The sequence below is a fragment of the Microtus pennsylvanicus genome, chromosome 2, assembly GCF_037038515.1.
Source record: "Microtus pennsylvanicus isolate mMicPen1 chromosome 2, mMicPen1.hap1, whole genome shotgun sequence".
NCBI classification, from domain to species: domain Eukaryota; kingdom Metazoa; phylum Chordata; class Mammalia; order Rodentia; family Cricetidae; genus Microtus; species Microtus pennsylvanicus.
In genome coordinates, this window is record NC_134580.1 from 130995060 (window position 1) to 131021060 (window position 26001).

Below are 26001 nucleotides of genomic sequence, written 5' to 3' on the forward strand. Positions count from 1 at the left end.
CAGGCACCCCCGCCAGAGCTGTGTCCACAGACACCCCGCCAGAGCTGTGTCCACAGGTACCCTCACCAGAGCTGTGTCCACAGGCACCCCGCCAGAGCTGTGTCCACAGACACCCCGCCAGAGCTGTGTCCACAGACACCCCGCCAGAGCTGTGTCCACAGGTACCCTCACCAGAGCTGTGTCCACAGACACCCCGCCAGAGCTGTGTCCACAGGTACCCTCACCAGAGCTGTGTCCACAGGCACCCCGCCAGAGCTGTGTCCACAGACACCCCGCCAGAGCTGTGTCCACAGGTACCCTCACCAGAGCTGTGTCCACAGACACCCCGCCAGAGCTGTGTCCACAGACACCCCGCCAGAGCTGTGTCCACAGGTACCCTCACCAGAGCTGTGTCCACAGACACCCCGCCAGAGCTGTGTCCACAGGCACCCCGCCAGAGCTGTGTCCACAGGTACCCCGCCAGAGCTGTGTCCACAGGCACCCCGCCAGAGCTGTGTCCACAGACACCCCGCCAGAGCTGTGTCCACAGGTACCCCCGCCAGAGCTGTGTCCACAGGTACCCTCACCAGAGCTGTGTCCACAGGTACCCCGCCAGAGCTGTGTCCACAGGTACCCTCACCAGAGCTGTGTCCACAGGTACCCCCGCCAGAGCTGTGTCCACAGGTACCCTCACCAGAGCTGTGTCCACAGGTACCCCGCCAGAGCTGTGTCCACAGGCACCCCGCCAGAGCTGTGTCCACAGACACCCCGCCAGAGCTGTGTCCACAGGTACCCCCGCCAGAGCTGTGTCCACAGGTACCCTCACCAGAGCTGTGTCCACAGGTACCCCGCCAGAGCTGTGTCCACAGGCACCCCGCCAGAGCTGTGTCCACAGACACCCCGCCAGAGCTGTGTCCACAGGTACCCCCGCCAGAGCTGTGTCCACAGGTACCCTCACCAGAGCTGTGTCCACAGGTACCCCGCCAGAGCTGTGTCCACAGGCACCCCGCCAGAGCTGTGTCCACAGACACCCCGCCAGAGCTGTGTCCACAGACACCCCGCCAGAGCTGTGTCCACAGGCACCCCGCCAGAGCTGTGTCCACAGGTACCCCGCCAGAGCTGTGTCCACAGACACCCCGCCAGAGCTGTGTCCACAGACACCCCGCCAGAGCTGTGTCCACAGACACCCCGCCAGAGCTGTGTCCACAGGCACCCCGCCAGAGCTGTGTCCACAGGCACCCCGCCAGAGCTGTGTCCACAGGCACCCCGCCAGAGCTGTGTCCACAGGTACCCCCGCCAGAGCTGTGTCCACAGGTACCCCCGCCAGAGCTGTGTCCACAGGCACCCCGCCAGAGCTGTGTCCACAGGCACCCCGCCAGAGCTGTGTCCACAGGCACCCCGCCAGAGCTGTGTCCACAGGCACCCCGCCAGAGCTGTGTCCACAGGCACCCCGCCAGAGCTGTGTCCACAGGCACCCCGCCAGAGCTGTGTCCACAGGCACCCCGCCAGAGCTGTGTCCACAGACACCCCGCCAGAGCTGTGTCCACAGGCACCCCGCCAGAGCTGTGTCCACAGGCACCCCGCCAGAGCTGTGTCCACAGACACCCCGCCAGAGCTGTGTCCACAGACACCCCGCCAGAGCTGTGTCCACAGACACCCCGCCAGAGCTGTGTCCACAGACACCCCGCCAGAGCTGTGTCCACAGACACCCCGCCAGAGCTGTGTCCACAGGCACCCCGCCAGAGCTGTGTCCACAGGCACCCCGCCAGAGCTGTGTCCACAGACACCCCGCCAGAGCTGTGTCTGTAGGCACACCCCCTACCACTGAGCCTCATCTACTCTTTTGGATTTTGGAGAACAAGTCTCTGCCTATGTCCTCAGATCTCTCTCTCCCTTCCCTCCCCTCATCCCACAGGCCTCTAAACAAGCGCTAACCCAACTGCTCACATTCTAGGGTGCATTCCAGGGCAGACAACACACGCAGAAAGACAGTGTTCTCGTGGGAGGCCTCCCTCTGCTGTCAGCAGCTGGCTGGGTCAAGGCCAACTTTTTCTCTTTTTCACACGGGAGGTGGTGGCGCATGCCTTTAATCTCAGCACTCAGAAGGGAGAGGTAGGTGGATCTCTGTGAGTTCGAGGCCAGCTGGTCTACAGAATGAGTTCCAGGATGACTGACTCCATAGTTACTGGGAAACCCTGTTTTAGATAAAAAAAAAAAAAAAAAAAAAAAAAAAAAAAAAAAAAAAAAAAAAAAAAAAAAAAAAAAAAAAAAACAAAAAAAACAAAAAACCAACTCCTGCCAGACCCATGCACTAGCCAGTCTAGCTACAGAATAGCATCTTATCTCTCCTAGCTATTGTGTGGGGGAAGGAAGGGTGACTGACTCGGCACTCCTAGAATTCCTGGCAGTGATGTGTGTTTCTCTCCAGAACCTTCCTGCCAGCCAGCCCTGCAGATAGAGCAGGTTGCCTTCAGCAGCAGCAGCAGCTCTCTCTGGTGATAACCAGAAAACCAGTGGCTGTAGGAGGATTTCAATAAGAAGGGCCTCTCTGAAGCCCCAGTGTAGAAAACCATCTAAATGTTTGGCGTGTAGTCGCAAAGTTGAGTTTTATTTTATCTCCTGGTAACAATAAATATGACTGATATTTCCCAGGAGTTTTCTTAAAAAAAAAAAGCCATGAGAACAACTGTGTGAGAAACACCACAAGCAGCAGCTCCTGCGGTCCTGGCGTGTGACTGCCGTTCTCCCCGCCCACGGTCCTGCACGCACTAGGGTTAGAAGCAGCAAAGACTGGGGCAGAGAACACAGAGCATAGGGAGTCACTAGGAAGGCCAGGCAGAGACTACCATGCCGAGACAACCCCAATACAAACTGACCTACACTAGGCTGTGAGCCCACCTGCCGACTAAGCTCGGCCTCTGACTCCCCTGCCCTTCTGGCCTCACTTTTTAACATCCCTGCAATGAATCAGAAGACATCAGACATGAATCAGAAGACGTCAGAGCTGAGAAGGATGTAAGATAGTGTCCAGTTTGTGGCACTCTCCTTGATTCTGAGCTGCCAAGAACAAGTGAACGAAACCTGACGATGGCTTAAGGGCCGAGGTTCTGTCAGTCCGTCCTATGGAAGTGTGCTTTGCCCCTACCACTCACAGAAGGGGCCTACAGTCTGTGATGTTCTGGTGGCAGAAGTCCCCAGGACTCAGCCTAGCTGGCATCTCCCTTTTTTGCTCATTTCTCCAAGTTTGAAAGAACATAGGACTTAGATAGGAAACTTGGGTTCTGGTTCCAGCTCCTAGCTTGGCCAAGCCACTCCAACCTACCAGAACTCAGTTCCCATCTCTAGCAGGAAAACCACTAGAGAAGAGAGAAAAGTGGCCTGGGGAGTACCCGTGAAGGATCAGGGCGTGAGGACTCAGAGCCTACAGATTGGCCACGCACCAAACACACCGCTTACCCGGTCGAAGTGGATAGCCTTCCCGCTTCTCCACTGTGTATCCCTGAGGAATGTTGTAGAATTCTGGCAGCCCCCCAAATTGCTTCCATACAGTGTAGTAATTGAGGAAGGTCCTCATGGCATTGTCAATGTCCCCAATAAGGCTCTGTGGAAAAGAAATGGTCACCAGGTCAGCAGACTCAGGCATGAGTCCACGGGCAAAACATCACAATCAATAAATCTCAAGCAAGCCTTGGAAGTCAAACATGCTGTTATCAATCCTAAGGTTGATCACCGACTCTGTGCCATCCTGAGCCACAGAGCAAACGTCTCTGGGACTTATCTGCAAGACAAAAAATTCAACACCTATTCATACCTTGTTGAGGACCTGAGATTAGGAGAAAGGCTGGCTGTACTAAGGCTCAGGAGGCTCCCACACCTCCAACAGAGAGCCATGCCCACCTCTTCAAGTTTCTCTATGCAGACCTGGGTTTTTTGTTTGTTTGTTTTTTAATACAGTCTCTGAACATGCCGCTCTGGCTCTGCACTCTCTGTATTCAATAATCTGTCTTGGTTTTCTTCCGCATATACTGAGAACCCTTCTGTTTATACAGCTGCACAGTACTCGGTCACCTAGACCAGAACTGAATCCATTCTAGAAGAAGACATTTGGCTTGGTTCCAGTCTTTTGCCATTTCCTAAACCAATTAATGCTGCACTAAATAATGCCTATACATCACTTCAAACATATGAAATGTATCTGTAAGACAAATCTCCAAAAACAGGCTTTGTGGGTCAGAGGATATGTCTACTTAAAGAATCCTTTACTTTCCTTCTTTTCCTTCAAGACAGTCTCACCACATGACTCTGCCTGTCCTGGAACTTGCTGTGTAGGCAAGGCTGATCTCAGACTCAGAGATTCACTCACTTCTGCCTCCTAAGTGCTGGATGAAAGTATGTGCTACCTCAGCCAGGTCGCTTGCTTATATTTTAAAATCCTACTTATTATTTCTCCTGCTGCTTTACTCTAGTACAACAGCAACCTTTAGTTCTTTGTGTTTCCATGACTTTTTATGTGTGTATGTGTGCATAGGTGTGTGTGTGTGTTCCTGTGCCTGTGTGTGGAAGCCAGGACACAGACTCAAGTGTTGATCCTTAGAAGTGTCCCCTTGTTTTTTGAGATAGGGTCCCTCACTGGCCTGGAGCTCTTACCAAGTAGGCTAAGTGTAGTAAGTTCCAGGCCAGACAGGACTACATAGTGAGGCTCTCTCAAACAACAAAACAAAACAACAACAGAAACACATTTCCAAAACTCAACTTCCTCAATAGTGTTGTGGGATATTTTATCACACTGTGTAAAACTGTGTCACTCTGATTGGTTTAATAAAAAGCTGAACAGCCAATGGCTAGGCAGGAGAGGTTAGGTGGGACTTCCAGGCAGAGAGAGGAATTCAGAGGGATGAATCTAGGGGTGCAGGAGATGCCAGCAAGACACCGAGGAAGTCAGGTGTACATTACGGAGGACAGGTAACAAATCACATGGAAGAATTTAGATTAATAGAAATGACTAAATTTAAATTCTAAGACCTAGTGGGACAAGTCTAAGCTAAGGCCAAGCAACCATAATTAATAGAAGTCTCTGTGCTGTTATTTGGGAGTTGTTAGACCAAAGGAAAGTCCAACTACACAACACTGTTTCCTGAAGGCAGGTTTTGTGTTTATAACACAAAGGTAGACTGTCCGTTTTCACAGCTTCCTAAGTGTCTTTCTCAACACTTGGGTGGCAGAGGCAGAGGGAATCAGAAGTTCAAGGTCATCCCCCGTTAAGGCAGTGAATTCAAGGCCAGCCTGGGATATGTGAGGTCCTGTCTCAAAACAAAACAAAAGCTAACTGCAGGCATCATTTAGACTACAAACTATTTTGGTACAAGAAATATTATGGTACAGGTAAGGGAGATTAGATGGGCTCCAAGGCCTCTCCTAAGTATAATTCTACCAGACTGGATGGGGGGGCGGGGGAAGCGCACATTGCTGCAGACGGCACTTCACCCACAGCCAGCCGGGAGCTCGGTTCCTTAGCACTGCCTTGGAAGACTTGGTTAGGGAGAGTGGCGCATCTGCCTCACTCACTTTAGTTCTTTCTTCCTCACACTGCCCCGGAGCACTCAAGCAGCCTGCGTACATCATCACACCACAGAACAGTGATCACTCTCTGACAAATCCTACCTGAAGACCAGGCCAGTAGGCCTCCAAGGACTGGAAGACTGGCATGGACACGGTGCCCTTGTACATCTGCACCCACAGGTACCAGTCATCGAAGTGAGTGTAATTCCGAATGGCTTTGTTGTACTCTGCATCATGGAGAAGAGAAAATGGGCACAGGTGACTGAAGAGACAGACAAGCCTTGACGACAAAAGTGAACCCTTATGCTATGACATGCAGCATGGCCTAGCGTTGTTTGGAACAGACTAGGACACAACGAGGTAAGCGCATTAAAAAGGAACAGGGGTTCAACACTCCACGCAGATTCTTTTCCACGTGCTAGCTATGACCTGGGGCAAACTTTCCCTCTTCAGTCTCAGCTCTATCATATGTTAAACTGGGGAAGTAATGTTATAGACCTTGTGAGATTGTTCAGTCATTACTCAGCTAACAAACTGGTATTCAGATATCCATAAGACAAAGCCTCCCCAACAAGGAGCTGGCATAGCAGTCGGAAGCTGAGCTGACATTTATCCCCTAGGATGTGCGTCCACGATGACTTAGTTCTGCGTTCGTTGCAGAATCTCCACTGCTAGCACTGTGCATAATAAATAAACATAAGAATAAACGAAGAGGGGGCTGGAGAGATGGCTCAGTGGTTAAGAGCACCGGCTGCTCTTCCAGAGGTCCTGAGTTCGATTCCCAGCAACCACATGGTGGCTCACAATCATCTGTAATGAGATCTGGCGCCTTCTTCTGGTGTGTGGGCATACATGGAGGCAGAATGTTGTATACACAATAAATAAATCTTTAAAAAAAAGAATAAACGAAGAACCAAATGCAGACACAAATTCAAAGCTATGTCAAAAACTGTAGTAAAATGAAACAACCAATGCTCAAAGGTTGGCCCAGGGGTTGGTACATCAAATGTCACCCAACAAAGATGCGCCAAATAAGCCAACAACAGCTGTAGTAACTACTGCTGTGAGCTCGACACCTGTATGGCAATTATTACCAGGGGCCCACAAGGTCGGTGTTTACTAATCTGATAACTGTGACCTAGTGCATATAAAGGACTGGGAGAAGCCAGAAATGAGAAGGCAGAGGGCATACGTCGCCGGTTCTATGCAGAGGAGGAGCACACCGCTTCTTAGGCAGGGCATGCAAACTAGGCTCTGAAGGATGGAACGCGGTCATATGTAGACAGGAAATAAAAATACTCTAGGAGAAGCGAACACCATGTGAAGTGGCCAAGAAGTAAGGCGTCCGGACCGGCGGGACACTCACTAAGACACAAGAGCCTAGAAAGCAGGTGAAGCGAAACAATGGGGAAACTCAGAAACCTCAGGAAGTAAACAACTCTGAGGCTTCAAGAAGTCCCTGAAATCAACCAGATGCACTGGGCCCCTCCCTCACTAAGAATATATAAGCTGCGAGGGCTGCTCAGTGGATTTCTCTCACAAGCTTAGTTGCCTGGAAGGAGCTGAGACTAGTTCCAAGTCACCGGAAAAAGTAGAGAGCGGCCTAATAGATGCAAATATCAGCCAAGCTACTGGAGGGGCTCTGACCACTCGAGCTGTCTGGAAGAGACTCTCCAGTCTGCTGAATTGTTGTAAACTGTGCGGTATGCTCTGGGTTTCCACGTCACCCACGTTGATTCATTTGGTGATGCAGCTATCTTTGAGTCATTTCTGCTTGCACCTCTCACTTATTTCTGCAAGGAACCCCAATAAAACTCTCTGGTTCACTGAACCGGATCTTGATGGTATCCGTACTTTAGTCTGGTATTGGTTCCCTATCTGGGGCGAGGTGTTTGTTCATGTCTCCTCAGGAATAAATGGTGTCACACAACAAAGGTGGAGGGGGGAGATAAAAAGTTTAATCCTTGGCTACAGAGAATTTCAGACAAGCCTAGGCTACATGAGATTCAAAACCAAAAATAAATAAAAAACTAAAACAAATAGAACAAAACCTAAACCAAACAAGCCCATAAAGCAGAAAAAGACAATCTGAAGAGGTACAGTGGGAATCAAGGGCCTCCAGTGGCTCTGGATGCAGAATGGACGGCTTCTGTAGGCACTTGATGTGCACAATAAACACAATCAGCAGGAGAGCCATAGGAAAACCCCCTTACCCGCCCCTTTTACCTAGAAACATTGCCATGAGCTTCTTATCCTGAAGAAGGATGGCTCCTTTCACCAGGTACTCAAAATAGGAGTCCACGCCAGCCCCGATGCCTGCATCCTGGGCCACCCACTTGCCAGTGAGCACGTCGATGTGATTGCCAACCTAAAAGAGAAACACAGCACCTAGAAGGACCAAGGCCAAAGGAGATCTATCTACCTGGTGCTCTAACTGCCCGGTGACGTGCCAGGCAGGCACCTCAGCATTTCCTGAAGACATGCGGGCTATGGAGAAAGCCACGAGCCTGGGCCACAGCCATCCTACTGTGGAGACAGCTCGTGTCCATTTGAAAGAACTGACTTAGCACACTAGACCAAAGGGAAAGGGAAAGAGAATGATCTGAAGTATCCACTCCTTGCTTAGGGAGAGATGAGGAGAACTTGTTTCTGGAATCTGTCACGGACTCAAGGCACGAGTTTGTGACTCCAGTGTCTAAAAATCAAACACAGCTGGGCATGAGGCACAGTAGGAGGGTAGCTGCTCAGCATTCACAAGGCCCTGGGTTCAAACCCCAGTATCAAAAAGTCAAAAACAAAACAGCTCATACAAACACACACACACACACGTGCTGAGTTCCCAGTCACAGTCCGCATCTCACTATAGCTAACAGATTTTTATTATTTTTTAAATGTAATATTACTATTTTTATTCTATCTATCTATCTATCTATCTATCTATCTATCTATCTATCTATCTATCTATCTATCTATCTATCTATCTGTGTGTTTGTCACACATGAATGTCGACAGGCCAGGATGCACAGGAATGGTCAAGGAGAGAAGGGTACAGACAGGGCACCAACCAAGTCCACCACAGTTCCAAGGCTGGAGCAAAACCTGCCTACATTGGACTAAAGATGTTACCATGGGCCTCCAGAGTGGCATCTGAAGGGATTTTATGAATCCGCAGACAAACTCCACTCTCTGAGCTGACTTTGCACCAAACTTTACATAAAACCACTTTCAACAACAAGAAGCTGGAGTGTCTCCGCATAGTTTGTTTTATTTTGTGGTTTTTCCAGACAGGGTTTCTCTGTGTAACATCCTGGCTGTTCTATATAATTCATTCTGTACACCAGACTGGCCTCGAACTCTTACAGCTCTGCTTGTCCCCACCTCCCAAGTGCTGGGACTGAGAGCATGCACCACCACCACCCGGCCAGCATAGTTTTTAATACAATAACATCACTGCTGGTATATGAGAGCCAGAGAGGCTAAACAACCTTGAAGCAGGGCCAGGACTTGAATCTAGCACTCAAGTGTTACTGTCCTGATTGCGTTGGATTAATGACTGGTAGTGTCACTGGTTTATCCCTTCTGGGATTTGACAATAGCTTTGAGGATTAGCTGGTCCGGAATAGGTTAAATATCCATTTATTAATAGGAACTGAAGGGAAAATGAAGCCCTAGGGTCAAATATGCTTGGGAAATGTTAAGCAAAGCTAAAGAGATTCCTTTACCATTGCATTTAATAACTTTTATTCTGTTCAAGTTCTTTGTGACTCTTAAAAAGAAAAAGAAAGAAAAAAAGTAAAAAACAGTAACAACAAAAACTCTGATACCATATACAAGAATTCCCTAATTTAACTGTTCTGGAGTTATTTTTTCATAGACCAGCCACTCAACATCTCTCGGTACTGGTGTTCTGGAAAACAGTTTCGCAATGCCGATAGTCACCAGAGGCCCAGGTGAACTGGTAATCTATGGCCAATGAGTCAGGGGTGTGAAGTGTCTGACTCCTGCCTAGAGGTGAGAAAGGCTCAGAGCATAACAGAACTCTGTTCCTGCCAAAGATGAAGAGTCTGGCTCTCTTCCCTCCTGTGCTAGCTGGTTTTAAGTCAACTTGACACAGATAGAGTCATTTTGGAAAAGAGAACCTTAACTGAGAAAATGCCTCCACTAAACTGGCCTGTGAGCAAGTCTGTGGCACATCTTGAAGATTGATGGAGCAGGGCTTGGCTCATTGTGGGTGGTGTAACCCCAGGGCTGGTGATCCTGGAAGATCTAACAAAACCGGTTGAGCAAGCCAGTCGGTAGCACTCTTCCATGGCCCCTGCATCAGTGCCTGCCTCTAGGTTCCTGCCTTGAATTCCGGCCCTGACTTCCCTGCTTATGGACTACAAGATGTAATAAATGCTTTTCTCCCTGCTGCCCTTGGTCATGGTATTTTTTCATTGCAACAGAAATCCTAACTAATGTAGCTCTGTGGAAAAGCAAATGGCTCCGTCTACTTCTGGTATCAGGGCCGCTCTTATAATCACTGTAAGATTCCCTTCCTTGGCAGAACTCTTAACTCATGGGGTGGGGGCACACAGAAGCCTTAGCTTACACAAGGAAGGCAGCAGCTGACTTACCAGCCCAATATCTGACCGGCTCTCCCAGAGGCGCATCAGGGCCACCCTGGCCACATCTTCAAACACGGGGTCACCGGTGAGGCTGCTCAGGGTGGCAAATTCTACAATGAAGGTCCCAATCCCCGCTGTACAGGTAACAGGGGTCTCTCCAGGGTTCACACCATGAAGCAGGTTCACAGTTCCGTAGGGCATGCCCGTGGGGGTCTGAAACGCTAAAGCATCAGAAACTTAGATCCCAGGTGGAAGGAGAGTGAGGTGGTGAGGACAGACCCCAAGCTTTAGGCCTCAATCAGCACTTGTTTCTTTTTTCTTGTTAACTGTTTGAGTCTGAGCCAGAGAAAGATACATGCCTCACTGCAGGACCCTTAACTGCTTAACCCCTTAACCCCGCTGCCGCCAAACACTGTGCTAGGTAACCTTGGGTTCCTGCTGTGATGAGGGGACTTCATTTATTTTACTACTTTGTTTTCACACTATGCCTTCCAAAGCCTGCAGGAAACCGAGCGTGAAGCAGATCGGGCTGGTGCTGCAGTGAGCCCCGCTGGCAGTTACTCAGAGACTTTCATCAAGTCAAACACATCGGTAGAGAGGTCAGTTTTAGATTCTGATTCAGATAAAAGTTCAGGGAAAAATTATTTTTAAAAGAAAACCTAAAAATAGGACACAAACCAAACCACTAATACAATACAACCCCTATTTAACAGGTAGGGAGCCTGTCACAAGTGACTCAGCTAAAGGTCACAAAGGAGAGTCACACCCAGAAGGAGTTGGAATGCCTGCGCTGACCCCACCCCTTCAAATCCAGCCCAGAGCTTTGTCTATCCTACCCCTTGCCTCTTAGCCCAGGGAGGAACTAGATGATGAGCCCAAGACAGAGATTTCCTCTCCACCCCCAAGGCAAACAACGGCAGAACAGTCACAAGTCACCAAATTGTGAACTAATTTGTCAAAACTTAGGAGCGCTACAAGGTCCAGACACTCCTGCAGGAGGAATGAGACCTGCTCTCTGGCACAGAGCAGGCAGGGAGAAAGCGTCACAAGCAAGAGGGGCTCAAAGGAGTACTTGAGAGACAGGCAGGAAGTGCGCCAAGAAGGGTGTGGTCCAAGAATCCTCTTTCTTGACCTATAGAGATACACCGCTGCTGGCTTCATAATTACTGGGTATGAACTTTAGAATATGTATATTACTCAGTGCAAATAATTTTTTAATGAGAAAAAAATAGAAGGCACAGTAAGGCAGTTTTCTCCGGGGATGAATCACACAGGACATGATGTTTGTGAGGAGACACGTGGCTGTGAGCCATGAGCTATGAGACCTGAGCCCAGCTCGCTCTCTCGCCTGGCCCTCCCCAGGGCTGAGAGACAAATAAATGAGATGGCCAAGGAGCCAGTAGAATGCACGCCAATGCCAGTCATGTGTCTGGGTGTGAACCACCCTGGACTCCTACCACACCCAGGACAGAACACAGTGTCCAGCTGATGCTGCTGAGCCCAGCAGTGATGGCCCCACTGGATAAACACACAGAAACTTGGCTCATAGTGCTGAACATAGCTTAACCAGCAAACCCAATCCCTGTCATCTCAAGTTTGCTAAGCATCTTCTGTCTGACCTCAGCTTAGCCTTCCAAAAGATACATCTAGCAGGTACGAACTATGGTTGACAGAGAAATTGAGCCATGGAGCAGGAGAATGGCATGGCCAAGATGCTGGGTGGCCGAGGAAAGCCTTGAACCTGCAGCCCTAAGGCTTAGACCAAAGCTATTCCCTGGGGCCCTCTCATTCCAGCAGCATGTGACCTGGGAGGGGACAAGAGGGCTCCCTCAAAATAAATGCAAGGACCATTTAATCTGTGAGACTCGCTTGGCCTACACCTGCAAGCAGTAGTAACATCTTGAGCCAACACTCCAGCAAGCCCTTAAAATGCTCAGGACTCTCCTGACTTCAGTAGTGAGAACTCTCCTAGTTTTTATGGTGGATGGTTTTACAGGGGTAGAAATAGAGATTTGAAGTTTTAAAAGACAAAAATCAGGGGAAATCTCAGCACTGCCATTCTGACCTCCACAAGAGAGGCTGGGTTAGAGCCAGATGTGGTGGTACACACCTGCTAACTCGGCACTTGGGAGGCAGAGGCAGGACCGTCAAAACCTCAAGGTGAGCCTTGACTGTATAGTAAGTTACAGGCTAGCAAGAGCTATATAGTGAGACCCTATCTGGAAGGAAGAGAGGAAAAGAGGATCTACTGGGCTTTGTGCCATTGTCACCTCCCATTGCCCCTAACCCACCTTCAGTCCCCACCCCTCACCTCTGCCCCATCTCTGCCTGGCTCTTACCCGGGAGCAGTTTTCGGGCTGCTTCCTCAGCCATCCTGAGGAGAGGTCCAGAACAAGGCCATCCAGCTTCTACTTCCACTCCAGCCTTCTTTGACAGCAGATGAGCAGAGAGGAGTCCGCCTACCACTAAAGAAGGCACAAAACACAAGTGTCAGGGCCCTACCAGTTTCCTCTTATGCAAACTAGAACTAACCACGCTACTGGAGTGCCTCACTCGGAAGGAGCTAGCAAAAGCCGTCCCTACCCAGGCAAAGTGGCACACACCTCTAATCCCGGTGCCTGGGAAGTAGAGGCAGAGTTTGAAGCCATCCTGGACTACACAGTGAGATCCTGTCAGCTTTTATAGTGCCAAAAGGCGCGACGCAATCCGGAGAAAACAGACTTACCCAGCAGAGGACCCTGAATGCTGATACTGACCTGCCTGCCAAGGCACGCCCACAGGCGCGACAGTGGCGTGACTGTCGAGGGGGAGCCACACACTTTCTGACTCCAGCTGAGACTTGCACCAAGGGAGGGAATGTATGTCTGGTAATGGAAACCTGACCAAAAGCCCATGGTGAGGGAGGTCAAAGGCTCCTAGGGATAAATCTCCTACGTGGGGCTGCCTTCCAAATAGTTATTTGTCCCCCCATAGATTAATACTTCAAAAGGAGCTTCTCCGAAAGCAGTCAGTATTGTAGTGCTCCACTTATTCCCAATGCAGATTCATAGCTGACTACTGAGTGTTCGGCCCTCAACAGAACAAATGCCCTCCTCGTGGCTTAGGAGGTATCTCAGAAGAGGGTGGCCCGGATGCAAGGGGCAGAGGATGGAGAGGAGTGCTGGGTCTATGGCATGGCTGTCGCACTCGCTAACTCACAGCAGCTATGGTCTCTGCACAGGGCCAGACCGGGAAACATTCCAGCATGAATGAGACGGTGTTCAGGAGGCCCCATCCCTAGCTGAGGGACCACTGCTAAGCGATGGCTGCTAGCGTCTGGCCACTGCTAGGTTGCCCATGTTCCAGTGGATAACCACACACTCCCGTGCAGGCCGTATTTTCTAGGTATGACGGTTGGGAGAGGAAGTATGAGGAGAAGTTCTAGGGCGAGTGAGAAGAGGGATTTGAGTTGAATATGACCAAGGTACATTATATACATCTATGAAATCATCAAAAAAATCAATTTTAAAAGGGCCATTGAGATAGTTCGGTGAGTTAAGGTACCTACTGCCGAGTCTGATGATGTGAGTTCTACCCCCAGGACTCACACAGCGGAAGGAGAAAATGAATCCCTCCCTCAGGTTGTTCTCTGACCCCACACACATGCTATGTCATTGTGTGTTCACCCACACCCATATAATAAGAGTCAATGTAATACAACTTTAAAAAATAAATTAAAATATCCCAAAACTGCAATTCTCAACCTTCCTAATGCTGCAACACTATACAGTTCTTCATGTTGTGGTGACCCCCAACCATAAAATTATTTTCTCTGCTACTTCATAACTGCAGTTTTGCTACTGTTATGAAACATAACATAAATACCTGATAGCAAGATATCTAATATGCAACCCCAGAGGGGCTGAGAACCACTGTTCTAAAACAAACAAAAGTCATTCCTTACTCCCACCTGTTGGACAGCATTAGTGGGTTTTTCCCTTGGTGGTGACAAAAACAATGGCCACTCCTTGAAGTCGCCAGGACAGACCAAGGTCTAGGCACTGCTCCTCCTCTGCAGATTTTAAGGTTCAGAGGAACGAAGTGGCTTGCCCTGGCTCACCTATATGACAGGCAGTAGGACAGTCTGTCCGACTCTAAAGCGTGGCTCACTTCGGTCCATCACTCTGTCTGTCGGGAGAAGACAGCTGCCACTGCCTCCATCTTACTTTTCGAGTCATCACACTATATTCAGGGTGTGTGAAAAAGACAGATTCTGTGACTGGAAATACAGCTGACCAGGCACCAGAAGTGCCCTCTGGCAAAAAATAACCTGTGACCTTAAGCTTTGGTTTTCCTTCCTCCTGTCTAAGAGGAACGGAGACAAAGACAGGACGAGGCCAACAAGTCCTCTGGTAAACGGTCTCTGCGTGAAGTGTGTCCTCTAAGAAGTGGACATTCTACAGAAGAATGAATTAAGCTACACCCTCATACATCCTCGAGTGAACAAGAGGACAATTACAAGCCTCAAACGTGGGTACTAAGTAAAAGTAAGGGGGCTGCGTGAGAGCCAAAGTTATGTTTTTAGTTTTAATTACTGTGCCTGAGCAATCCATGAAATAAACATGCCTCTAATATGTGAGCCCCTTGCCCAGGGACAGACACTTCCTGAAACGCTGGAGGCTACTGCATATGGGAGACCACAAGCCGTATGGGTTTGCTCCCCTAAACAAGTTTGACTCAACTGCACCAGATGTGCTGGATCACATGGAGGTGGGAGGTGCACAGGCAGGAAATACGTCACGATGTATACTTGCCCCTGGCTGGACATAGGCCGGAGGTCCCGCAGGCAGGAAGTACATTGGGATATATGCTTGCACCTTATTGAACCTGAAGAGAAGTACAGTGGCCTTTTGGGTTTGTCTTTATAAGCCTCTGTAAAATATTACTTAAGTTGCCATTTTCTGGAACCCTGGAAAGGTCCTGGCCAGAGTCCATCATCCAGCCAATATTTAACTAAAGTTTGCTTCAAATTTGGCTCAAAAATTGTAGAACAGGTCTTTCTGTCTCAATTCTCAGGTTTAACAGTTAGGGAACAAATCCCAAGAGAGGCCATGACCACAACCAGGAACTCACAAATTTTACGGTCTGAATTCGTGTGAACTCAACAGTCTAGGAAACCTCAAATGGTAGCATAAACACGGCGCTGTGGGAGTCTGAAGGGTTCAGTTTTGCAGGAGTAGAGATCTGACCCGAGACCTTGTCATGCCTGGCAAGTTCTCCATACGAAGCCACATCCCCAGCATTAAGACGGGCTTTGTAGGAAGTGCCTCACACCACGCGGCAGAAATCAACAACAATAACCTGGGGAAACAGCACGTTCCATCCAGGCCTCTAAGAATCCAATTGGTGGAGTCTAGGAAATGTGCCTACAAGTAAATAATACAAATAAAAAATTTAAATCTCAAAACAGCATTGCGGAAAGAAAGCTTCTGATAACAACAGAGGTAAGGTGCACTACCATGTCAGACGCTGGGGTTTTCACAAAGAGGACAGAAAATAATAATCAGAAATACACGTAAAGAAATGAAAGAGACTGGATATAGAAAGACGTAATAAAAAACAGTGAAAAAAAATTGACCAAGTATATTTACAAAAGTACCATTTTTTCTAAAGATAAAAATACAATAATTATGTGAAAATTGCATGATCTGCTAGTACATAAGATATATGTGACGAAAGACCTAGCGGACTTGAAGACAGCCAAAGTTATCCAGAGAGCAACAGGAAGATACAGAGTGTTCCCTAGATACAAGAGCAACTTAGGGGACAGGGTGAGAAGTCACGTTGAAACCAAAATAAATAGGTAAATAAATAATAAATAAATAAATGGGAGAAAATAGGTGAGAGGCAACTTATAGACCCAAGAAACCTAAGCAAGATAAAAAGCAACCCACATTGATATACACAACGTAAGTGTATATACATTGCAAAACATCAAAAAGAGAAAAGCTCTGTTTTCCCACTTTGTTCCCTCAAACAAAGGATTTTAAAAGCGCCTACAGTCTGGGTGACAATGGGAGACGGCTGCACTCATTCGCTGTGCTGTCTTCTCAATGGCCATGGGCACTTACAATTTTCCAGAATAAGATGCATTTTAAAAGGACAGAAACATATTTATCTACAAAGAAATGATCGTGAGATTGGTAAACATTCTTAACAAAATAAAAGCAGAAAACAGTGGAAAAATTTCTTTGATAGACTAAGAGAAAATAATCATTAGCAGCGGCCATACATGCAGAAAAAAAATATCTCCCAAAGACCGAAGGAAGCGAGACAAAGACATTTTCGTGTAAACAAAATCTGGGAAAGTTTGCCAAGAACATATCCACGTAAAGGAAAATTCTGAAGTTCTTTAAAGAAAAGACCAATCGCACATAACAAGGCCCGAGACACTAAAGCAAAGACAGCCAGAAAGGTGGTAAGGGGCTAAGGAGGTGGCTCAGTTCATGAGGTCCTTGTCCTGTAAGTCTGAGGACCTGAATTCCATCCTTAACATCGACGTAAAAGAAGTGAGTGTGATGGTACACACTTGCAGTCCCAGTGCCGGGGAAGCAGACAGGAGGATCGCTGGGCAGCAAGCAGACAGGAGGATTGCCGAGGCAGCAAGCCCCAGGTCCCAGGGAGGGACCCTGGCTCAGAACACAAGGTGGACAGTTCCTGATGAATACTACCAGGATCTGACCATCTGACCAGGATGGACCCTCGCATGAACACGCGCGTGTGCACGCATGCATGCACACACACACACACATACTAAACACGTGAGTAAACCTAAGGTTCAACTATAAAGAACTAAACTATGGAACTACAGTACATGTGTTCTCTGTCTTACCACAGAGAGTAGAAATTTTTTTACTACTTCTAGAATTTGATAAGTTATTTGTTTAGACTTTGATAAGTTATTTGTTTTATTTGCTAAGAAAGCTATTTTAGAAGATACCGCACACAACATCAACATTAACAAGAGGAAAATGGGAGCTGGGTGTGGTAGCTCACGTCTGTGATCTCAGTAAGAAGAAGGCTTTGGCTTTGAGGTCAGCTTGTCCTATATAGTGAGTTGTAATCCAGCCTTGGCAACAGTGTGAGGGCCATGTCTCAAAAAAAAAAAGCCACTATAGGGGTGTGGTGGTACATGCCTTTAATCCCAGCACTAGGGAGGTAGAGGTGGGAGGAGCATACTGAGTTTAAGGTCAGCCTGGCCTATGCAGTCAGTTTTTGGCCAGCCAGAGTTACAAAGTGAGACTAAGTCTCAAAAAGCAAAAAATAATAAACCAAATCAAAAAACCATTTTCATTATCCACAAAGTTCAACCACATAACAAAAACCTTCAGGAAAGCAGAGATAAACCTTTCCTGTTCCAACACCAAGAAAACAGTATTTACTCTGGGAGGGGGCAGCACTGTCTGTCACTAGTCTGGGCCAGTGTCCTGGAAAGGTGACCCCCAAAGACCTCATTTCCCATTTTGGTAATCACAGACCGCACTTCTCTTAGAGGCCCCAGAAGGCAGTGCTCACCTCGGATGTTGGTTTCAAACACAGAGGCATTCACGTCGATATCAAAGTCCACGTTGTCCTGGAGAACCTCCACCACTCTTTGGAATTCAGAGGTATTCCCCAAAATCTGGAATGAAAGAGAACCCTGACCACACTGCTCCCCAAGCATGGATGAAGTTTAGATGCTGGTATGCCCTCACTCTTTAGTCAAGACTCTGTCGTCGGCTCAGCTACACTGAGCCAGCAACCACGCAGAAACCTAGTCTAACTTCCTGGTCCATTTAAACGGATCCTGTACAAACAAAGCAGGGTCAGTAGTGGACATGAGCTGTTTGTAGCTCCCCTGTCCTTTGTACCTTGTGGAAAACAATGCCTGTTGCTTCCCAATGTTCTTTACCCCAAAGCCTCCTGCCAGAGGCCAAGCACCCTGAAGCCACTGGCTTCCTTTGCTTCGAGAGGTCACTATGTGACCATACTCTGGTACTTGTGACATATATTAGAGGCACCTTCGGGAACAAATCTCTTCCTAACAATAGACAGGGCTAGCACGGCTTTTACTCTGGCCTTGCTTTTCCGCCTTGAGAACAGACACAGTTTCTGGAGTGGTGGCAGCTATGTTTCACCATGGGGTACCAAGCATGAAAATAAAAGCCATACAATGGGAGAGGAGGAAGCTACAAAGAGCCCAAGTCTCTGGTGCCACGTTACTAATGAGACTCTACTAGAAGAAAAAATGACCTCTTGGCTTTCTTTTTCTTTCCTTTTCATTTTTGAAAGATATATTTTATTTTGTGGGTTTGAGGGCTTTGCCTCCACACAAGTGTGGCACATTCACACTTGGTGCCCTTGGAGGCCAAAGTGGGGGGTTGGAACTCCTAGCACTGGAGTTACAGATGGTTGTGAGCCACCATGTGGGTGCTGGGACCCAAACCCAGGCCCTCTACAAGAGCAACAGTGCTCTTAACCACCGAGCCATCTCTCCAGCCCGGAAACTGTATGCGTCAAGGATGGGTCACGTTTTCATTCAGCTTCGTGGTTCTTACCCATTTGGGGTTGGTAGGGATTGAACCCATAGCCTCATGTATAAGGCGAGGATTCTGTCAACTAAGCCGTATTATCCTCTCTTTTACTCGGGAAAATAAATCTGTTTAAATCACCAGTCAAATGTTACATATGTGTGTGTCTACAGGTATGTGTATATAAACATATGTGTTGTATGTGGATATACATACACGGAGGGAGAAAACATGTAGGAAGTAGAGGTGGAGAGAAGAGAGAGAGATTGACAGAGAGAGAGAGAACAAACTTGTTTGCTTAGATGGTCTCATACAGCGCAGGCTGGCCTCGAACTCACTATATAAGCCAAGAATGGCCTTGGACTTACCATGTTCCTAGGATTGTGCCACCATGCCTAACCTGATATATATTAATTTTTCTGCTAATAGCACCCCAAATTTTCATTAAATACTCTTCCTCCCACAGTCACTCCCATAATTCTGGAGCAGGTGGTCCCATGTCCCCAGCTGAGGAGTGGGTACTTCACTAGGACCAGCCAAGGTACCATATCCCTTCCCCAAGTGATACTATTTGGAAATACATATGTGATCTAAATCTGATCAGTAAAAACTTACTCCTTGGATTAAAAGGAAAGGATGATACTTTGGCCATACTGTTTCTTAAACTGGAGTATGCCGAAAAGCAACAGGCTGACGTACTACTTATGAAGACCGAGAACACAGCAGGCAAGAAAGCAGAGATAAAAGGTGGAAGGAGACTCCTGCTGACGTCATCTGTCTCTCTGGATCAGGTCTGAGGCCAGCCTTTGATCTGGACTTTTTAGTTATCTGATTGAGCTTGTCTTCCTGCCTAAGTCAGTTGAACTGAGCCTCTGTTTGCAGTCCAAACAATTCCTGACTATCCCAATGCTCAAGCTCTCTAGGAGGGAGCCAGCCTACCTGCTGTCGGTTTCTCTCGCTGCTCACCTTCCGCTAGCTATCTTCCCTGCAGTAGAACTACCCATTCTCCTCCAGTTCCCTTTCCTCACACTCAAAACTCCAGCTCCTCACTGGGGAGTGCCACCTGTTCTACCATGCCTCTGATTCTTCTTCCCTTCAGGACCCCTAAGAACTCCATCCACTACTGCCAGGGTCTCTATTCCTTTCTACATTAAACAAGACAAGATGAAAAGACCTTTGCGATGGCAGAGGCCTCATTCAGCCTTGTATTTCTCCAGAGTGCCAGATGCAGCTCAGGAAGCAATTACTTGACAAATGTTTGTTGACCTCACAAACCTTTCTTCACTCGGCAGTCCATGATCTCAAAGCAGAAATTTCATAACTTCCTGTCTCATACTTAAGAAATGCCAGTGGCTCCTCCGTACTCTCAGATGAAGGAGCATAGCATAGTGAAGAAGAGCCGCAGCCCCCAGCCCCACCATCCCCCCCCTCTCTCCAGATTCCTAGGGAACCTGGCCTCCCTTCCATTCACTGCACTTGCTTCCATCTCTCCCGCCACAGAGCCTTGCACTAGCTGGCCTGGAACATGCTTCTTCCTCCTCTTTCCCAGTTACCACCAGCTCCTCCTTCAAATTCCATCTCCACTTTCACATCACTGCCTCCGAGAACTTCTCCCAAGCCTCCTTAGTCTAGGTCAGATCTTTTTTTTTCTTTCGGGGTTTTTTGTTTTGTTTTGTTTTTATTTCCAAGACAGGGTTTCTTTTGTATATTTCTGGCTGTCCTAGAACTCACTCCATAGACAAGGCTAGCCTTGAACTCAGAGACTGGCCTGCCTCTGCCTCTTCCTTCCCGGTGCTGGGACTAAAGGCGTGCATCACCACACCCAGCCAGATAATTTTTGTTAAAAAAAAAAAACTTTCTAATACAAGGCCCTGGACCCAATGGGTGATTATCATTTTTTATGGTTATTCTTTGATTCTGTGTGTGTTTCCAGTGCTAACATCTCAAACTCCAGGCAAACAGAGGTCATTTCTGTTTAAACTCGCCATTTTGACTCCCAAGTTTTGCTCCATGCTTGGGATTTAGTTGTCTTCAATAACTATTTGATAAATAGATAAGAATATACAAATTAACAGTAAACAAAAAATTATAAGCCAAACCATATTTATATAGTGTTCATAGTCACATAAATATTATAGATGTATAAAAATGAGGAGTGGCCAGGCAGGGTGGTAAATCTTTATCATCTTGGCACTGGAGAGGCTGAGGCAAGAAGATTGCCAAGCTTGAGGTGTGCCTGGCTAAGCAACAAAACCCTGGGTGGGGTGTGTGAACAGGAGACAGTCACGGATTCGAGTCACATTAAGTTTAAGTCTGAGTTCTGTTTTTAATCTTTCTAAGCATCACATTTCTCAGCTATAGGAAGGAATAAAATAATGAAGTCATAAAACCATAAGATTATTGGAAGGATTAAATAGGATGATGCATATGTTGTAATCTGGATAAGTAATCACGGGAAACTGTGTGGACATCTATAGGTTTCTAACAGGTAGTACTATTTTGAGTGGTTACAGAAACTCTATCAAGTGAATCTAGCTGGAGGAAGTAAATAACTGGGGGGGGGGGTGGCATGGGGGGAGGACCTTGTCCCTGGTCCATCCTATCTCCTGATCTGTTTCCTATTCACCATGAGACGAAGAAGCATCCCTGCCACATTATTGCCCAAGCACACAGAGCTAGACAATCATGTGCTGAAGCCTCTGAAACCGTGAGCCTACATAAATCCTTCCTCCTTTTAAACTGTTCTCTTGTGTGGTCATAGCCATGATAAACACTGAGTACAGCCTGTAAAGGCCTTAGCACAAGGCATACACAAGGCACAGTAAGCAGTGCTATTATCTTATGGTCACTGCACATGGCTACTAGAACGTCTCTGTGTCTCTCACTGACCTGGGCAAGTCTACCGCAGGTCCTCTATAAATATCTGTTTAATGACTGAACCTGCGTAAGTTGGTTTTCTCTTGGAACTTGGCATTCTCTACTATGCAGTTGGGTAACCAAGGCCTGGTGGCTCAGAATCATGAGATAAAGACCTAGGAGAAGAATTTACTTTTTACCCACAGACAAGCAACCAAAAGAGGAAGGATGTCGGTTAGGCAATGGTAGCAAGGGAAAGAAATAGGGATACTTACCAGCAAGGTGTCCAGGGCATCAATCAGCGTCAGAGAGAAACTGTAAAAAGACAAAGTCCCAACTGCTTCATAAGAACATCAAACACCGGATTCATAACCGCCCAGATCAGATTCGCCCAAAACTCAAATGAGGCACAGTGATGTCCTTAAATATCCCATGTACAGTTACAACTGAGGAACCAGAGGGGAAGGCAGAGCCTTCTGACTACCTGATGTAGCTCAGCTGTAATGAACATTAGCCCATGTTTCCTGGCATCTTCCTGACCATGGGGAGGCAGCACAGATTGTAACACACTAACAGCTGGAGAATGCTCAAGGCTGTGTCACTTATAACATCAAGCGCTAGAAATTACTGGCTGCTCACAAGCTGAGGAGTGATGAACAAACTATGGTACGGACATTATTAAGACATGGTTATCAGAGTTCTATGTACTAATGAGAAGATCATGCTGTTAAGTGAAAACACCACGTATGAAGTAAACTATATAGCATGTTTTCATCTGTACTTCAAATAAAAAAACCATACGAGGGGCTGGACAGATGGCTCAGGGGTTAAGAGCGCTTACTGCTCTTGCAGAGGACCTGAGTTTGACTCCCACAACAACATGGGGTTCAGAACTGCTGGCAACTACAGTTGCAGGGACTCTAGCCAGGAGCCTCCACAGCCTCCTGCACACACATGGTACACCTAAATTTGTGCGAAACAAACACACGAATCATTAATAAAATTTAAAAAGCCATGCTGACAGAAAGCAGGTATGCTGCTGTTAGGGCCAGTAATAGCAGAGGGATAATTTATAGAGCACACGGAAATTTTTTCGGGTAAAGAAGTATTCTAGGGCTGGAGATGGCTCAGAGGTTAAGAACACTGGCTGCTCTTCCAGAGGAAGTATCCACATAGCAGCTCACAATGGTCTGTAACTCCACTTACAGGATCTGGCACCCTCACACAGACACACATGCAGGCAAATCATCAATGCACATAAAATGTAAAAAAAATATTCTATATGCTAGTTTTGTAGTGGTTACTATATATTTAAAATAGGTATTTTGTTATGTACAAATTATAACAAGTTCCTTTTTACAAAGTTAAACTTTAATAAGCTAATTTTTTTACAGAGATATACAACAGCCAGGTGTGGTATATGGCTGCAGCCCCAGCACTGGTGAGGCTGATACAGAGGGACTGAGAGTTTAAAACCAGGCTGGGCCACATAGCAAGATGCTGTCTCGATAATAAAAAATACATATCTGCTCATGGACTCTAGGATGATTTACAGGACAGGTAGTGCTGGAGCTCTACGGAACGAGAAAGTCATGCATGATTCCGTCCTGCTGCAATTAGCCATTTGTTTGTTCTTGCCTTTAAATGACACAAGCTCTTGGCTTGCTTGTCTAGTTCTTGGCACAGAAAGCATGCCATCGTTTAAGAATACTTGTTAAAAAAAAAAAAGATAATAAGCCAGGTGTGATGGTGAACACCTGCAATCTCAGCTTAGGAAGTGGAGGCAGAAGCGCCAGGAGTTTGAGGTCATTCTCAGCTATGTAATGAGTTTGAAGCCAGCCTGGGCTATGTCGGACCCTATCTGAAAACATACACACACACACCACCTGGGCTATGTGGGACCCTATTGAAAACACACACACACACACACACACAGCCTGGGCTACATGGGACACTATCTGAAAACACACACACACATACACACACCGCCTGGGCTATGTGGGACCCTATTGAAAACACACACACACACACACACACACACACACACAGCCTGGGCTACATGGGACACTATCTGAAAACACACACACACACATACACACACCGCCTGGGCTATGTGGGACCCTATCTGAAAACATACACACATACACACCACCTGGGCTATGTGGGACCCTATTGAAAACACACACACACACACACACACACACACACACACACACACACAGCCTGGGCTACATGGGACCCTATCTGAAAACACACACACACATACACATACCGCCTGGGCTATGTGGGACCCTATTGAAAACACACAGGCACACACGCACATACACTGCCTGGGCCACATGGGACCCTATCTGAAAACACAGACACCGCCTGGGCTATGTGGGACCCTATTGAAAACGCACACACACACACACACACACACACACAGCCTGGGCCACATGGGACCCTATCTGAAAACACATACACCGCCTGGGCTATGTGGGACCCTATTGAAAACACACAGGCACACACGCGCACACACACTGCCTGGGCTACGTGGGACTCTATCTGAAAACACACACACACATACACACACCGCCTGGGCTATGTGGGACCCTATCTGAAAACATACACACATACACACCACCTGGGCTATGTGGGACCCTACTGAAAACACACAGGCACACGCGCACACACACCGCCTGGGCTACATGGGGCTCTATCTGAAAACACACACACACACACACAGCTCCAGATTATAGCCCTAACCCCCAAGAGTGTTAAGAAAATTAAATGGGACGGCACTAAAAGCACATGGCAGTGTTCAATCCCTGTCTGTTTCTGCTAATGCAATAGTTCTTCACTGAGCTGGGTTTTTATTCTAGTGAAATTGAAAAATGTGATAGCACAGGAATTACTAACAGAAAATGAATCAGGTGACTTGTGTGCATGGTGGTGAGGGGAACTGAAACTGGGGAGGTGATGAAGATAGCGGTGACACGAAACAGTGGTAAGAAGACGGAGGGGAAATATCTTCCAGTCATACAGAGAACACAACTACAAAGGACCTTCCATCTGGGGAGAGTAACACCCCCTCCTGGAGCTGGAGGCCCACCTATAAAATGAAGAAGTTGAGTTTTCTGACTCTTGGAAGTTCTTTCAAAAGATTCTGCGACTCCAGAAATGTGCCCAAGTGTTCCTGTGTGGTGCCTGTTCCTACCGAGTCCAGGGGTCTAGCCTGCTGGATGATTAATCCAAGATTAATCCAAGACTTTTTGTACTGTGAAAGCTGTGTAGACTCTGACAGCGTTGGTTTGGATTGAGGGGAAGGGGTTGAATCAGCCCAGGCCGGAAACGATCCAGAATCAGTAAGACCTTGAAGCCACCAGCCCTCCTAAGACCCCAGCCAACCCCCTTGGCCCTCAAGCTCGTTCTACCTGCCCCAGGTGTCGTGCCCGTCACAGGTGAGAGGTCTCAGCTCATCGTAGGGAAAGGCATTTTCCAGGTAACTGTCGTAGGCGTGGTAGAACATGGCCTTGACTCGCTCCCTGGTGCGGGGGATGAGAAATAAGGTAGGGGGCCAGAACCCAAAAAAACCAGGCAGGAGAAAGGAGCAGACACAGGACGGAGAGTGGGAACCACCATGTGATTTCTGCCGAGGGCCCAGCAGCGGGACCGATCACGTCAGGGTAGGGGTCCTGGGGCAGAGGGAAGGGAAGGGGCCCGGTGGGCGCTTGCCAGTCCCCAGCCGTGGAGAGCAGGAGCCTGGCCCCCTTCACCTGTAGTGGGCGGGGTCGGGCGCGGTGCCGTCGGGGCCTGGCGCACCATGGTGCAGGGGCAGGAGCACGCACACGAGGCCGAGCGAGATGAGCAGCCGGAAAGGCATAGAGCTCGTGTCCTGTCAGTGCCGCCGCAGCAGCTGCAGCCACCGCCACCAGCTCATCCTCCGAGCCGCTGCTGGTTCTTCCGGGGATACGCACCACGACGCCTGCGCATAGGGCAATAAGCCACTCATTTCCTGACTACAAGACCCAAGATGCAATGGGCAGTGGGACACTGGCAAAAGAGCATCTCGGGATATCTACTCTACAGAGAGGAGTTCAACGTGTCTTAAGGACAGTGGCTGCTGTGGCTGCTGTTAGTGATGTTTTCACAACCCCAGTTTCCGTTTGCTGAGCCCTTACTGCGCAGTAAAGCGTCAAGGAACACTTTACAGGTGCTGTCTAGATTAGGTTCTTTCTTTTTTTCCAAATACCTTTTTAAGAAGGGCCCAGCAGGGACTCAAGATTTGAGAAGATGTCTATATAAAGATGAATGAAAAGTGTTCAGCTTTGGCCATTGTTAGACACAGGGTTTCCCAACCACTTCCCCGATTGTGTAAGTAAACTCTAGAATTTTCCCAAAGCCGTCACTCTTAAGGTTTGCAGAAATCCCTTTTGTTCTAGGAATTTGTAAGTTTATAACCGTCTTTC

At 47.8% G+C, this 26001-nt stretch overlaps 1 protein-coding gene across 1 annotated transcript in view; it reads right to left on the minus strand.

Moving 5' to 3' along the window:
- Edem2 (ER degradation enhancing alpha-mannosidase like protein 2) overlaps positions 1–25510 on the minus strand; it is a 30569-nt gene extending 5059 nt beyond the window's left edge. The window contains exons 1-9 of the mRNA XM_075962679.1: positions 25309–25510; positions 24967–25077; positions 21826–21865; positions 17700–17805; positions 12485–12610; positions 10155–10366; positions 7765–7906; positions 5641–5765; positions 3436–3580 (exon numbers count right to left, since the gene is read on the minus strand). Coding sequence (XP_075818794.1) covers positions 3436–3580; positions 5641–5765; positions 7765–7906; positions 10155–10366; positions 12485–12610; positions 17700–17805; positions 21826–21865; positions 24967–25077; positions 25309–25415 — 1114 coding nt within the window. The 5' untranslated portion in view covers positions 25416–25510. The remainder of the gene's footprint in view (positions 1–3435; positions 3581–5640; positions 5766–7764; positions 7907–10154; positions 10367–12484; positions 12611–17699; positions 17806–21825; positions 21866–24966; positions 25078–25308) is intronic.
- Positions 25511–26001: the final 491 nt, after the last annotated feature.